Raw genomic sequence first — 16,926 nt, 5'->3', positions numbered from 1 at the left:
CCCTGACACGGATATCTGACTACTAAACAACCTCCGATGAGCCAGGATGTGGATTAGATGCAGGAACATTTCTTCAGGTTATCACCCCTGACACTGATATCTGACTACTAAACAACCTCCGATGAGCCAGGATGTGGATTAGATGCAGGAACATTTCTTCAGGTTATCACCCCTGACACTGATATCTGACTACTAAACAACCTCCGATAAGTCAGGGTGTGGATTAGATGCAGGAACATTTCTTCAGGTTATCACTCCTGACACGGATATCTGACTACTAACTAAACAACCTTGATGAGTCAGGGTGTGGATTAGATGCAGGAACATTTCTTCAGGTTGTCACCCCTGACACTGACATCTGACTACTAAACAACCTCCAATGAGCCAGGGTGTGGATTAGATGCAGGAACATTTCTTCAGGTTATCACTCCTGACACGGATATCTGACTACTAACTAAACAACCTTGATGAGTCAGGGTGTGGATTAGATGCAGGAACATTTCTTCAGGTTGTCACCCCTGACACTGACATCTGACTATTAAACAATCTCTGATGAGCCAGGATGTGGATTAGATGCCGGAACATTTCTTCAGGTTATCACCCCTATAAGCCGACCCCAGAACACTTCTAGAAAAATCGTGCTCACTACATAGCAAGGTCAAGAAAGTAATCACAACAGGGACTGTCATTGTATGAATATCCATTTATTAGGTACCAATAGTTAAAACATAAGATACAATACTAAAATCAAGAATAATTGAATATGTGTATATGATATACTAGTGCCCATATCTACCTGGCTGCCATAATAAATAATTAAATATCTATATCCATAAGGTCATTAAAAACCGCCCAATATGAAAACAAGTAGATAAAAATTATTAAAAAAAAGTGTATTATCTATATAAAATGTGCCACAATGCATACTATAAAATAGAAAGGACAAGCAAAAATTAAGTGATAGTGCAATAGGTATTAAGTGCAAACCAATGCAAAAAGTGCTTAAAGTGTTAATAAATAGGCGATGTAAAGAGACACCTACTTCTAATATATGTAGGTAGATAAATATGGACTTCCAGTACGATATAGGGCACCCCGACGCGCGTTTCGGACGCACTGTTCCTTCGTCACCCCCTGTTCTAGTTAATTGTAGTGCTACACTACACTATTATCACACTGGGTGTTTTTCTGGGTACTTTTATTTAATTTTAATATAGTCTATTTTAATAGTAATAACTATTTATTTTATGGTACCGTTAGCATTAGCGTGTTTATTAATTACCCAGAACACTTCTACAGACTGAAAATGTTAAAGATTTATTAGATTTTATGCTATGTCAGTGCAAAAAAAACCCTCGGCAGTTTTTTGAGACTCAAAAATTAAAAAAATAAAAAGTAGACAAATCTGCCTCATTCAAGAAGAGAAACAGGAACTTTTCTTCAGGTTATTAAACCAGGCAACTTATCTCTGCTCTGTACGACCACTGGTGATCCAATTGCAAATCTCAGTCTCTTCTGCCGTCACTTCCCCTTTAATCGTGGACGCTCCTATTAAAATTCTGCCCCCCTTTAAATAAACCATAAGATATTCAGCCCTGTGTGGTCTGACTTTTATTCTTTACAAAAACAATGAATTTCTTTATTGTGTGATGGATGCCTGACAGGCGGCGAAATAAAATGACAGAATCCATTATGCTGCGATCATAAAATATCAGAACGTGCGAGGATTAATCATAAGACGCTGACAAATAAAAAAAATTAAAAATTTGTCATATAAATTTGATGCGACGTTCAATCTGTTTGCACGCGGCATCATCTGATATGGACGAATAATGGACGACAGCGGCGAATAATCAGGGAGAACGTATCAGTGTTTATTCTGTGCCTTATAAAGTATGTATAAAATATGTAAGACTCTCCTGGAATCGGGAGTAAAAGAAGTGAATAAAACCTTCTCTTCTGTCTCATCAATCACTCAGAAAGCGAGCTCACAAGGCAAAGAACATCACAGCTAATAGTGAAAACAAAAGCTGCTCCTATGTACAAGAATATAACTACTATAATACTGCCACCTATGTACAAGAATATAACTACTATAATACTGCTCCTATGTACAAGAATATAACTACTATAATACTGCTCATATGTACAAGACTATAACTACTATAATACTGCTCCTATGTACAAGAATATAACTACTATAATACTGCTCCTATGTACAAGAATATAACTACTATAATACTGCTCCTATGTACAAGAATATAACTACTATAATACTGCCCCTATGTACAGGAATATAACTACTATAATACTGCTCTTATGTGCCAGAATATAACTACTATAATACTGTCCCTATGTACAAGAATATAACTACTATAATACTGCCCCCTATGTACAAGAATATAACTACTATAATACTGCTCCTATGTACAAGAATATAACTACTATAATACTGCTCCTATGTACAAGAATATAACTACTATAATACTGCTCCTATGTACAAGAATATAACTACTATAATACTGCCCCTATGTACAAGAATATAACTACTATAATACTGCCCCTATGTACAAGAATATAACTACTATAATACTGCTCCTATGTACAAGAATATAACTACTATAATACTGCTCCTATGTACAAGAATATAACTACTATAATACTGCCCCATGTACAAGAATATAACTACTATAATACTGCTCCTATGTACAAGAATATAACTACTATAATACTGCCCCTATGTACAAGAATATAACTACTATAATACTGCCCCTATGTACATGAATATAACTACTATAATCCTGCCCCTATGTACAGGAATATTAACTACTATAATCCTGCCCCTATGTACAAGAATATAACTACTATAATACTGCTCCTATGTACAAGAATATAACTACTATAATACTGCCCCTATGTACAAGAATATAACTACTATAATCCTGCCCCTATGTACAAGAATATAACTACTATAATCCTGCCCCTATGTACAAGAATATAACTACTATAATACTGCTCCTATGTACAAGAATATAACTACTATAATCCTGCCCCTATAGACAAGAATATAACTACTATAATCCTGCCCCTATGTACAAGAATATAACTACTATAATACTGCCGCTATGTACAAGAATATAACTACTATAATACTGCCTCCATGTACAAGAATATAACTACTATAATCCTGCCCCTATGTACAAGAATATAACTACTATAATCCTGCCCCTATGTACAAGAATATAACTACTATAATACTGCCTCTATGTACAAGAATATAACTACTATAATACTGCCCCTATGTACAAGAATATAACTACTATAATACTGCTCCTATGTACAAGAATATAACTACTATAATACTGCTCCTATGTACAAGAATATAACTACTATAATACTGCCTCTATGTACAAGAATATAACTACTATAATACTGCCCCTATGTACAAGAATATAACTACTATAACACTGCTCCTATGTACAAGAATATAACTACTATAACACTGCCCCTATGTACAAGAATATAACTACTATAACACTGCCCCTATGTACAAGAATATAACTACTATAATACTGCCCCTATGTACAAGAATATAACTACTATAATACTGCTCATATGTACAAGAATATAACTACTATAATACTACCCCTATGTACAAGAATATAACAGCTATAATACTGCCCCTATGTACAAGAATATAACTACTATAATACTTCTCCTATGTACAAGAATATAACTACTATAATACTGCCTCTATGTACAAGAATATAACTACTATAATACTGCTCCTATATACAAGAATATAACTGCTATAATACTGCCCCTATGTACAAGAATAGAACTACTATAACACTGCCCCTATGTACAAGAATATAACTACTATAATACTTCTCCTATGTACAAGAATATAACTACTATAATACTGCTCCTATGTACAAGAATATAACTACTATAATACTGCCCCTATGTACAAGAATATAACTACTATAATACTGCTCCTATATACAAGAATATAACTGCTATAACACTGCCCCTATGTACAAGAATATAACTACTATAACACTGCCCCTATGTACAAGAATATAACTACTATAATACTGCCCCTATGTACAAGAATATAACAGCTATAATACTGCCCCTATGTACAAGAATATAACTACTATAATACTGCTCCTATATACAAGAATATAACAGCTATAATACTGCCCCTATGTACAAGAATATAACTACTATAATACTGCCCCTATGTACAAGAATATAACTACTATAATACTGCCCCTATGTACAAGAATATAACTACTATAATACTGCTCCTATATACAAGAATATAACAGCTATAATACTGCCCCTATGTACAAGAATATAACTACTATAATACTGCCCCTATGTACAAGAATATAACTACTATAATACTGCTCCTATGTACAAGAATATAACTACTATAATACTGCCCCTATGTACAAGAATATAACTACTATAATACTGCCCCTATGTACAAGAATATAACTACTATAATACTGTCCCTATATATAAGAATATAACTACTATAATACTGCTCCCTATGTACAAGAATATAACTACTATAATACTGCTCCTATGTACAAGAATATAACTACTATAATGCTGCTCCTATGTACAAGAATATAACTACTATAATACTGCCCCTATGTACAAGAATATAACTACTATAATACTGTCCCTATATATAAGAATATAACTACTATAATACTGCTCCCTATGTACAAGAATATAACTACTATAATACTGCTCCTATGTACAAGACTATAACTACTACAATACTGCCCTTATGTACAAGACTATAACTACTATAATACTGTCCCTATATATAAGAATATAACTACTATAATACTGCTCCTATGTACAAGAATATAACTACTATAATACTGCTCCTATGTACAAGAATATAACTACTATAATACTGCCCCTATGTACAAGAATATAACTACTATAATACTGCCCCTATGTACAAGAATATAACTACTATAATACTGTCCCTATATATAAGAATATAACTACTATAATACTGCTCCCTATGTACAAGAATATAACTACTATAATACTGCTCCTATGTACAAGACTATAACTACTACAATACTGCCCTTATGTACAAGACTATAACTACTATAATACTGCCCTTATGTACAAGAATATAACTACTATAATACTGTCCCTATATATAAGAATATAACTACTATAATACTGCTCCCTATGTACAAGAATATAACTACTATAATACTGCTCCTATGTACAAGAATATAACTACTACAATACTGCCCTTATGTACAAGACTATAACTACTATAATACTGCTCCTATGTACAAGAATATAACTACTATAATACTGCTCTTATATACAAGACTATAACTACTATAATACTGCTCCCTATGTACAAGAATATAACTACTATAATACTGCTCATATGTATAAGAATATAACTACTATAATACTGCCCCTATGTACAAGAATATAACTACTATAATACTGCTCCTATGTACAATAATATAACCACTATAATACTGCCCCTATGTACAAGAATATAACTACTATAATACTGCCCCTATGTACAAGAATATAACTACTATAATACTGCCCCTATGTACAAGAATATAACTACTATAATACTGCTCCTATGTACAAGAATATAACTACTATAATACTGCTCTTATCTACAAGAATATAACTACTATAATACTGCTCCTATGTACAAGAATATAACTACTATAATACTGCTCTTATCTACAAGAATATAACTACTATAATACTGCCCCCTATGTACAAGAATATAACTACTATAATATGCTCCTATGTACAAGAATATACTATAATACTGCCGCTGTGTACAAGAATATAACTACTATAATACTGCCCCTATGTACAAGAATATAACTACTATAATACTGTCCCTCTATATAAGAATAACTATTATAATACTGCTCCTATGTACAAGAATATAACTACTATAATACTGTCCCTATATATAAGAATATAACTACTATAATACTGCCCTTATGTACAAGACTATAACTACTATAATACTGCTCCTATGTATAAGAGATGGAAACAATTATATCACACCATATGGTGCAGTCATGGATGGCTGTCTTTACCTGTTGGGCTCGGGTCACCATGTCCTTGTACACAGAGTCCAGGCTTGCATTGGTTAATGATGCCAGCGCTGTCACTACCACCTCGGACTGCTCTTTATTGAATCCTGTAAAATAAACTAACATCATTAATATTTGCGATCTTCAGGTGCTCAGTGTTTGCAGGAGGGAGAATCCATTAATTAATTAATTAATTAATTAATTAATTAATTAATTAATACAGGGTGACATCATATACGGAAGGTTGTCACAGCTCCTCCGGTCAGCACTTTCTGTGCCGCTCTGTTAAATCTCCTGCATTTGGGGGAATAGTAAAAATACTGACCCCTAGAGGTTAGAAAAAGGTATTACCATAGTAAAAATAAAACGTAACTGAAGCTCCACCCTTAGAGCCATTATATACTTTATATTAGAAAGTTGCATAAATAACAATTCCCTCCTCCGCTGATATTACACTGCAGGTCTGTCACAGGTAAGTTACGGCTGGGTTACATTTGAACGCTGCCGTCCAAAGGATTTGAAACTATTGAGCAGTTTTGTGCACATTTCCATATGAAAATTCAGAACCAAAAATATGATCATACCGCACCCAAATGCTAAGGCAGACAGGTACATAATGTGACAGTCCTGTAACACGCTCATACAGGCAGCCAAAAATCAGGCTGATTCATGAACCCACAAGATGCCCTTATACATGTACCCACATGTCACTCACATACACAATATGCCCATACATGCACCCATGATACATGCTGATTCCTGTAACACTTATGCCGGCGTCCCTGCACGGTTCCCCTTCCCCTTCATGCAGGGATGCCGACATACTTACCACCACAGCTGTGAGATCACCTCCACTTCTCAACACGTCTCCCCGCTTCCTGTGCACTCTGCACAGACTTCCCGGTGGCGCATCTAGGGCGCGTGCACTCCCCTGCTAGTAAAGGGGCAGCATACGTAGTTTGAAGATGCCCCAGATCTTGTATAAAAAGGCATCCTCCCCAATAGAGAAGTGCCTGATCAACGTTCTCCCATTTGTGAGTGTTTACGCAACTAGCGAGTTGCCAGGTCCCAGTCCCTGTACCCGAGTCCTCTGGTTCTTGTGAGGCCAGAGCCTGAACCTGAGCTCCTGGTCTTTGTGTAGCCAGAGCCTGAACCTGAGCTCCTGGTCCTTGTGCTGCCAGAGCCTGAACCTGAGCTCCTGGTCCTTGTGCGGCCAGAGCCTGAACCTGAGCTCCTGGTCCTTGTGCGGCCAGAGCCTGAACCTGAGCTCCTGGTCCTTGTGCGGCCAGAGCCTGAACCTGAGCTCCTGGTCCTTGTGCGGCCAGAGCCTGAACCTGAGCTCCTGGTCCTTGTGCGGCCAGAGCCTGAACCTGAGCTCCTGGTCCTTGTGCGGCCAGAGCCTGAACCTGAGCTCCTGGTCCTTGTGCGGCCAGAGCCTGAACCTGAGCTCCTGGTCCTTGTGCAGCCAGAGCCTGAACCTGAGCTCCTGGTCCTTGTGCGGCCAGAGCCTGAACCTGAGCTCCTGGTCCTTGTGCGGCCAGAGCCTGAACCTGAGCTCCTGGTCCTTGTGCGGCCAGAGCCTGAACCTGAGCTCCTGGTCCTTGTGCGGCCAGAGCCTGAACCTGAGCTCCTGGTCCTTGTGCGGCCAGAGCCTGAACCTGAGCTCCTGGTCCTTGTGCGGCCAGAGCCTGAACCTGAGCTCCTGGTCCTTGTGCGGCCAGAGCCTGAACCTGAGCTCCTGGTCCTTGTGCGGCCAGAGCCTGAACCTGAGCTCCTGGTCCTTGTGCGGCCAGAGCCTGAACCTGAGCTCCTGGTCCTTGTGCGGACAGAGCCTGAACCTGAGCTCCTGGTCCTTGTGCGGACAGAGCCTGAACCTGAGCTCCTGGTCCTTGTGCGGACAGAGCCTGAACCTGAGCTCCTGGTCCTTGTGCGGACAGAGCCTGAACCTGAGCTCCTGGTCCTTGTGCGGACAGAGCCTGAACCTGAGCTCCTGGTCCTTGTGCGGACAGAGCCTGAACCTGAGCTCCTGGTCCTTGTGCGGACAGAGCCTGAACCTGAGCTCCTGGTCCTTGTGTGGCCAGAGCCTGAACCTGAGCTCCTGGTCCTTGTGTGGCCAGAGCCTGCTCCCCTGGTCCTTGTGTGGCCAGAGCCTGAACACTTGACCCTTGTGTGGCCAGAGCATAAATCCCTGGTCCTTCTATGGCCAGAGCCTGAACCCTTGTGTGGCCTGAGCCTGAACCCTTGGTCCTTGTGTGGCCAGAGCCTGAACCTGAACCCTTGGGTCCTTGTGTGGCCAGAGCCTGAACCTGAACCACAGATCCTTGTGTGGCCAGAGCCTGCGCCCCTGTTCCTTGTCTTGTGTGGCCAGAACCTGAAGCCCTGGTCCTTGTGTGGCCAGAGCCTGAAACTGAACTCCTGGCCCTTGTGTCGCCAGAGCCTGCGCCCCTGGTCCTTGTGTGGCCAGAGCCTGAACGTGAACCCTTGTCCCTTGTGTGGCCAGAGCCTGAACTCCTGGTCCTTGTGTGGCCAGAGCCTGAATCCCTGATCCTTCTATGGCCAGAGTCTGAACCTGAACCCTTGGTTCTTGTGTGGCCAGAGCCTGAACCCTTGGCCCTTGTGTGGCTAGAGCCTGAACCATAGATCCTTGTGTGGCCAGAGCCTGAACCATAGATCCTTGTATGGCCAGAGCCTGAACCTGAATCCCTGGTCCTTGTGTGTCCAGAGCCTGGACCTGAACCATTGATCCTTGTATGGTCGGGGACTGAACCTGGACTCCTAGTCCTTGTGTGGCCAGAGCTTGAACCCTTGGTCCTTGTGTGGCCAGAGCCTGAACCTGAACCCTTGGTCCTTGTGTGGCCAGAGCCTGCGCCCCTGGTCCTTGTGTGGCCAGAGCCTGAACCATAGATCCTTGTATGGCCAGAGCCTGAACCTGAATCCCTGGTCCTTCTATGGCCAGAGTCTGAACCTGAACCCTTGGTTCTTGTGTGGCCAGAGCCTGAACCATAGATCCTTGTGTGGCCAGAGCCTGAACCTGAATCCCTGGTCCTTGTGTGTCCAGAGCCTGAACCTGAACCATTGATCCTTGTATGGTCGGGGACTGAACCTGGACTCCTAGTCCTTGTGTGGCCAGAGCCTGAACCCTTGACCCTTGTGTGGACAGAGCCTGAACCATAGATCCTTGTGTGGCCAGAGCCTGAACCTGAACCCTTGGTCCTTGTGTGGCCAGAGCCTGAACCCTTGGCCCTTGTGTGGCTAGAACCTGAACCCTTGGTCCTTGTGTGGCCAGAGCCTGAACCCTTGGCCCTTGTGTGGCTAGAGCCTGAACCCTTGGCCCTTGTGTGGCTAGAGCCTGAACCCTTGGCCCTTGTGTGGCCAGAGCCTGAACCTGAATCCCTGGTCCTTGTGTGTCCAGAGCCTGAACCATTGATCCTTGTATGGTCGGGGACTGAACCTGGACTCCTAGTCCTTGTGTGGCCAGAGCTTGAACCCTTGGTCCTTGTGTGGCCAGAGCCTGAACCCTAGTGTGGACAGAGCCTGAACCATAGATCCTTGTGTGGCCAGAGTCTGCTCCCCTGGTCCTTGTGTGGCCAGAGCCTGAATCCCTGGTCCTTCTATGGCCATGGCCAGAGCCTGAACCCTTGTGTGGCCAGAGCCTGAACCTGAACCCTTGGTCCTTGTGTGGCCAGAGCCTGAACCTGAACTCATGGCTTTTGTGTGGCCAGAGCCTGAACCATAGATCCTTGTGTGGCCAGAGATTGAACCTGAACCCTAGGTCCTTGTGTGGCCAGAGCCTGAAACTGAACCCATGGCTCTTGTGTGGCCAGAGCCTGAACCTGAACCATAGATCCTTGTGTGGCCAGAGCCTGCGCCCCTGGTCCTTGTGTGGCCAGAGCCTGAACCATAGATCCTTGTGTGGCCAGAGCCTGCTCCCCTGGTCCTTGTGTGGCCAGAGCCTAAATCCCTGGTCATTCTATCGCCAGAGCCTGAACCCTTGGTCCTTGTGTGGCCAGAGCCTGAACCTGAATCCCTGGTCCTTGTGTGGCCAAAGCCTGAACCTGAACCATAGATCCTTGTGTGGCCAGAGCCTGAACCTGAATCCCTGGTCCTTCTATGGCCAGAGTCTGAACCTGAACCCTTGGTTCTTGTGTGGCCAGAGCCTGAACCCTTGGCCCTTGTGTGGCTAGAGCCTGAACCCTTGGCCCTTGTGTGGCTAGAGCCCGAACTTGAACCATAGATCCTTGTGTGGCCAGAGCCTGGACCTGAACCATTGATCCTTGTATGGTCGGGGACTCAACCTGGACTCCTAGTCCTTGTGTGGCCAGAGCTTGAACCCTTGGTCCTTGTGTGGCCAGAGCCTGAACCCTTGGTCCTTGTGTGGCCAGAGCCTGCACCCCTGGTCCTTGTGTGGCCTGAGCCTGAACCATAGATCCTTGTGTGGCCAGAGCCTGAACACTTGACCCTTGTGTGGCCAGAGCCTAAATCCCTGGTCCTTCTATGGCCAGAGCCTGAACCCTTGTGTGGCCAGAGCCTGAACCTGAAACCTTGGTCGTTGTGTGGCCAGAGCCTGAACCTGAACCCATGGCTTTTGTGTGGCCAGAGCCTGAATCCCTGGTCCTTCTATGGCCATGGCCAGAGCCTGAACCTGAACCCTTGGTCCCTGTGTGGCCAGAGCCTGAACCCCTGGTCCTTGTGTGGCCAGAGCCTGCGCCCCTGGTCCTTGTGTGGCCAGAGCCTGAACATGAACCCTTGTCCCTTGTGTGGCCAGAGCCTGATTCCCTGATCCTTCTATGGCCAGAGTCTGAACCTGAACCCTTGGTTCTTGTGTGGCCAGAGCCTGCGCCCCTGGTCCTTGTGTGGCCAGAGCCTGAACCATAGATCCTTGTGTGGTCAGAGCCTGCTCCCCTGGTCCTTGTGTGTCCAGAGCCTGAACACTTGTCCCTTGTGTGGCCAGAGCCTAAATCCCTGGTCCTTCTATGGCCAGAGCCTGAACCCTTGTGTGGCCAGAGCCTGAACCCTTGGTCCTTGTGTGGCCAGAGCCTGAACCCATGGCTCTTGTGTGGCCAGAGCCTGAACCATAGATCCTTGTGTGGCCAGAGCCTGCACCCCTGGTCCTTGTGTCCAGAGCCTGAACGTGAACCCTTGTCCCTTGTGTGGCCAGAGCCTGAACTCCTGGTCCTTGTGTGGCCAGAGCCTGTACCTGAATCCCTGGTCCTTCTATGGCCAGAGTCTGAACCTGAACCCTTGGTCCTTGTGTGGCCAGAGCCTGAACGTGAACCCTTGTCCCTTGTGTGGCCAGAACCTGAACTCATGGTCCTTGTGTGGCCAGAGCCTGAACCTGAACCCCTGGTACTTGTGTGGCCAGAGCCTGAACCCCTGGTCCTTGTGTGGCCAGAGCCTGAACCCTTGGCCCTTGTGTGGCCAGAGCCTGAATCCCTGGTCCTTGTGTGGCCAGAGCCTGAATCCCTGGTCCTTCTATGGCCAGAGTCTGAACCTGAACCCCTGGTCCTTGTGTGGCCAGAGCCTGAATCTGGACTCCTGGTCCTTGTGTGGTCAGAGCCTGAACCCCTGGTCCTTCTATGGCCAGAGTCTGAACCTGAACCCTTGGTCCTTGTGTGGCCAGAGCCTGAACCCTTGGCCCTTGTGTGGCCAGAGCCTGAACCTTTGGCCCTTGTGTGGCCAGAGCCTGAACCCTTGGTCCTTGTGTGGCCAGAGCCTGAACCCATGGCTCTTGTGTGGCCAGAGCCTGAACCATAGATCCTTGTGTGGCCAGAGCCTGCACCCCTGGTCCTTGTGTCCAGAGCCTGAACGTGAACCCTTGTCCCTTGTGTGGCCAGAGCCTGAACTCCTGGTCCTTGTGTGGCCAGAGCCTGAACTCCTGGTCCTTGTGTGGCCAGAGCCTGTACCTGAATCCCTGGTCCTTCTATGGCCAGAGTCTGAACCTGAACCCTTGGTCCTTGTGTGGCCAGAGCCTGAACGTGAACCTTTGTCCCTTGTGTGGCCAGAACCTGAACTCATGGTCCTTGTGTGGCCAGAGCCTGAACCCCTGGTACTTGTGTGGCCAGAGCCTGAACCCCTGGTCCTTGTGTGGCCAGAGCCTGAACCCTTGGCCCTTGTGTGGCCAGAGCCTGAACCTGAACCATAGATCCTTGTGTGGCCAGAGCCTGCACCCCGGTCCTTATGTGGCCAGAGCGTGAATCCGAACCCCTGGTCCTTTTTTGGCAGAAGCCTGAACCTGAACCCCTGGTCCTTGTGTGGCCAGAGCCTGAATCTGGACTCCTGGTCCTTGTGTGGCCAGAGCCTAAATCCCTGGTCCTTGTGTGGCCAGAGCCTGAATCCCTGGTCCTTCTATGGCCAGAGTCTGAACCTGAACCCCTGGTCCTTGTGTGGCCAGAGCCTGAATCTGGACTCCTGGTCCTTGTGTGGCCAGAGCCTGAACCTTTGGCCCTTGTGTGGCCAGAGCTTGAACCCTTGGCCCTTGTGTGGCCAGAGCCTGAACCCTTGGCCCTTGTGTGGCCAGAGCCTGAACCCTTGGCCCTTGTGTGGCCAGAGCCTGAAACCTTGGCCCTTGTGTGGCCAGAGCCTGCACCCCAGTCCTTGTGTGGGCAGAGCCTGAATCTGGACTCCTGGTCCTTGTGTGGCCAGAGCCTGAACCTGAACCTTTGTCCTTGTGTGGCGAAAGCCTGCGCCCCTGGTCCTTATGTGGCCAGAGCCGGAACCTGAACCCTTGGCCCTTGTGTGGCCAGAGCTTGAACCCTTGGCCCTTGTGTGGCCAGAGCCTGAACCCTTGGCCCTTGTGTGGCCAGAGCCTGAACCCTTGGCCCTTGTGTGGCCAGAGCCTGAAACCTTGGCCCTTGTGTGGCCAGAGCCTGCACCCCAGTCCTTGTGTGGGCAGAGCCTGAATCTGGACTCCTGGTCCTTGTGTGGCCAGAGCCTGAACCTGAACCTTTGTCCTTGTGTGGCGAAAGCCTGCGCCCCTGGTCCTTATGTGGCCAGAGCCGGAACCTGAACCCTTGGCCCTTGTGTGGCCAGAGCCTGAACCTGAACGCCTGGTCCTTGTGTGGCCAGAGCCAGAGTCACATCAGTGACTGCTCTCAAAGTCATTAGGATCATCGTGGGACATTATGGATTATCTTCTTTGCGGACAGGTGAAGAATATTGTGGTTTATTACTTTATTGTTGTTGCAGGAGACATTGGCGTCAGTGGATTAGGCGTTTGGTGAGCATGGTTTAATTTAGATTCAATAAAGAAGTCTGTCACTTTTTCAATTAAAGGACTTTATTCTGGCTGTCTGTTTTTATAACATCACTATGGAGTTAGTAATGGGGGCGTCTTATAGACATCTCTCCATTGATAACCTGTGGGCTTGATGTCACCTGACAATACAAAAATTATATCATCCCCCCAAATCATCACCCCTCTTGCCACCACTACAGGGCAAGTGGAAAGAGCGAGGCTAAGCGTCAGACCTCAGCCATTGGCTTTCCCTCTGCTGGTTAAGGAAATTAAGCGGGAGCCCATGCACTTTTTATCTCTTTAACCCCTTTAGCCACAAGGGTGGTTTGCACGTTAATGACCGGGCCAATTTTTACAATTCTGACCACTGTCCCTTTATGAGGTTATAACTCTGGAACGCTTCAACGGATCCTGATGATTCTGACACTGTTTTCTTGTGACATATTGTACTTCATGATAGTGGTGAAATTTGTTTGATATTACCTGCATTTATTTGTGAAAAAAAAAGAAATTTGGTGAAAATCTTGAAAGTTTTGCAATTTTCCAACTTTGAATTTTTATGCCCTAAAATCACAGAGATATGTCACACAAAATACTTAAGCACAATTTTGGAACCAAAATGTTTTCTTGTTAGGGAGTTATAAGGGTTAAAAGTTGACTGGCAATTTCTCATTCTTACAACACCATTTTTTTTTTTTAGAGACCACATCACATTTGAAGTCATTTTGAGGGGTCTATATGATAGAAAATAACCAAGTGTGACACCATTCTAAAAACTGCACCCCTCAAGGTGCTCAAAACCGCATTCAAGAAGTTTATTAACCCTTCAGGTGTTTCACAGGAATTATTGGAATGTTTTAAAAAAAAATAAAAAATCAACATTTAACTTTTTTTCACAAAAAATTTACTTCAGCTCCAATTTGTTTTCTTTTACCAAGGGTAACAGGAGAAAACGGACCGCAAAAGTTGTTGTACAATTTGTCCTGAGTGCGCTGATACCCCATAAATGGGGGTAAACCACTGCTTGGGCGCATGGCAGAGCTCAGAAGGGAAGGAGCGCCATTTGACTTTTCAATGCAAAATTGACTGGAATTGAGATGGGACGCCATGTCGCGTTTGGAGAGCCACTGATGTGCCTAAACATTGAAACCCCCCACAAGTGACACCATTTTGGAAAGTAGACCCCCTAAGGAATTTATCTAGATGTGTGGTGAGCACTTTGACCCACCAAGTGCTTCACAGAAGTTTATAATATAGAGCCGTAAAAATAAAAAATCATATTTTTTCACAAAAATGATCTTTTTGCCTCCAATTTTTTATTTTCCCAAGGGTAAGAGAAGAATTTGGACCCCAAAAGTTTTTGTGCGATTTGTCCTGAGTATGCCGATACCCCATATGTGGGGGTAAACCACTGTTTGGGTGCATGGCAGAGCTCGGAAGGGAAGGAGTGCCATTTGACTTTTCAATGCAAAATTGACAGGAATTGAGATGGGACGCCATGTTGCGTTTGCAGAGCCCCTGATGTGCCTAAACATTGAAACCCCCCACAAGTGACACCATTTTGGAAAGTAGACCCCCTAAGGAACTTATCTAGATGTGTTGTGAGAGCTTTGAACCCCCAAGTGTTTCACTACAGTTTATAATGCAGAGCCGTGAAAATAAAAATACTTTTTTTTTTTTTTCACAAAAATTATTTTTTAGCCCCCAGCTTTGTATTTTCCAAAGGGTAACAGGAGAAATTGGACCCCAAAACTTGTTGTCCAATTTGTACGCTGATACCCCATATGTGGGGGGGAACCACCGTTTGGGCACATGGCAGAGCTCGGAAGGGAAGGATTGCCGTTTGGAATGCAAACTTAGATGGAATGGTCTGCAGGTGTCACATTGCGTTTGCAGAGCCCCTAATGTACCTAAACAGTAGAAACCCCCCACAAGTGACCCCATATTGGAAACTAGACCCCCCAAGGAACTTATCTAGATGTGCTGTGAGGACTTTGAACCCCCAAGTGTTTCACTACAGTTAATAACGCAGAGCCGTGAAAATAAAAAATCATTTTTTTTCCCACAAAAACGTTTTTTAACCCCCCAAATTTTTATTTTCCCAAGGGTAACAAGAGAAATTGGACCCCAAAAGTTGTTGTCCAATTTGTCCGGAGTACGCTGATACCCCATATGTTGGGGTAAACTCCTGTTTGGGCACACGGGAGAGCTCGGAAGGGAAGGAGCACTGATTTGCTTTTTCAACGCAGAATTGGCTGGAATTGAGATCAGACGCCATGTCGGGTTTGGAGAGCCCCTGATGTGCCTGAACAGTGGAAACCCCCAATTCTAACTGAAACCCTAACCCAACCACACTCCTATCCCCAACCACACCCCAAACCCTAATCCCAAACATAATTCTAACCACACCCCTAACCCTGACACACCCCTAACCCTAATCCCAACTGTAAATGTAATCCAAATCCTAACTTTAGCCCCAACCCTAACTTTAGCCCCAACCCTAACTTTAGCCCCAACCCTAACTTTAGCCCTAACCCTAATGGGAAAATGGAAATAAATACATTTTTTACATTTTATTATTTTTCCCTAACTAAGGGGGTGATGAATGGGGATTTGATTTACTATTTATAGCGGGTATTTTAGCGGATTTTTATGACTGGCAGCTGTCACACACTAAAAGACGCTGTTTATTGCAAAAAATAGTTTTCGCGTCTCCACATTTTGAGAGCTATAATCTATATATATATATATATATATAATTGTCTAAGGGGTACTTCCGTCTTTCTGTCTGTCCTTCTGTCGGCAACTTCCGTCATGGTTATTCATTCGCCGATTGGTCTCGCCAGCTGCCTGTCATGGCTGCCGCGACCAACCAGCGACGGGCACAGTCTGATTAGTCCCTCCCTACTCCCTGCAGTCAGTGCCGGGCAGCCGCTCCATACTCCCCGCAGTCACGGCTCACACAGGGTTAATGCCAGCGGTAACGGACCGCATAATGCCACGGGTAACTCACTCCGTTAAAGCCGCTATTAAACCTGTGTGACCAAGTTTTTACTATTGACGCTGCCTATGCAGCCTCAATAGTAAAAACATCTAATGTTAAAAATAATTTAAAAAAATAAAAAATCATTACTCAGGAGCCTATTCACCTGTCCACGTTCCATCCGCCGGGCGCCGCTCCGTCTTCCCGTCCTCTGCAGTGACTGTGCAGGTCAGAGGGCGCGATGACGTATTAGTCATTAGCCCTCTGCCTGAACAGTCAGTGCGGAGAGACGGGACGCTGAGGAGCAGCGACGAGAGGTGAGTATGTGATTTTTTATTTTTATTTTATTGCAGCAGCAGCATTACATGTGGCACAATGCTATATGGAGCATCTATGGGGCCATAAAGAACAGCACATGGAGCATTATATGGGGCATCTATGGGGCCATAACTGCATGGAGCATTATATGGGGCATCTATGGGGCCATAACTGCATGGAGCATTATATGGGGCATCTATGGGGCCATAACTGCATGGAGCATTATATGGGGCATCTATGGGGCCATAACTGCATGCAGCATTATA

The 16,926-nt window shown here is 44.9% G+C and overlaps 1 protein-coding gene across 1 annotated transcript in view; it reads right to left on the bottom strand.

Annotated features, from left to right (window-relative positions):
- Positions 1 to 16,926, bottom strand: part of CCDC90B (coiled-coil domain containing 90B) — a 36,480-nt gene that overhangs the window by 13,503 nt on the left and 6,051 nt on the right. Inside the window, exon 3 of the mRNA XM_077298656.1 lies at positions 6,129 to 6,232. Within this exon, the coding sequence (XP_077154771.1) occupies positions 6,129 to 6,232 (104 nt within the window). The remainder of the gene's footprint in view (positions 1 to 6,128; positions 6,233 to 16,926) is intronic.

The sequence above is a fragment of the Ranitomeya variabilis genome, chromosome 3 (assembly GCF_051348905.1).
Source record: "Ranitomeya variabilis isolate aRanVar5 chromosome 3, aRanVar5.hap1, whole genome shotgun sequence".
Lineage (NCBI taxonomy): Eukaryota > Metazoa > Chordata > Amphibia > Anura > Dendrobatidae > Ranitomeya > Ranitomeya variabilis.
This window is presented reverse-complemented; position numbering and strand designations above follow the sequence as displayed.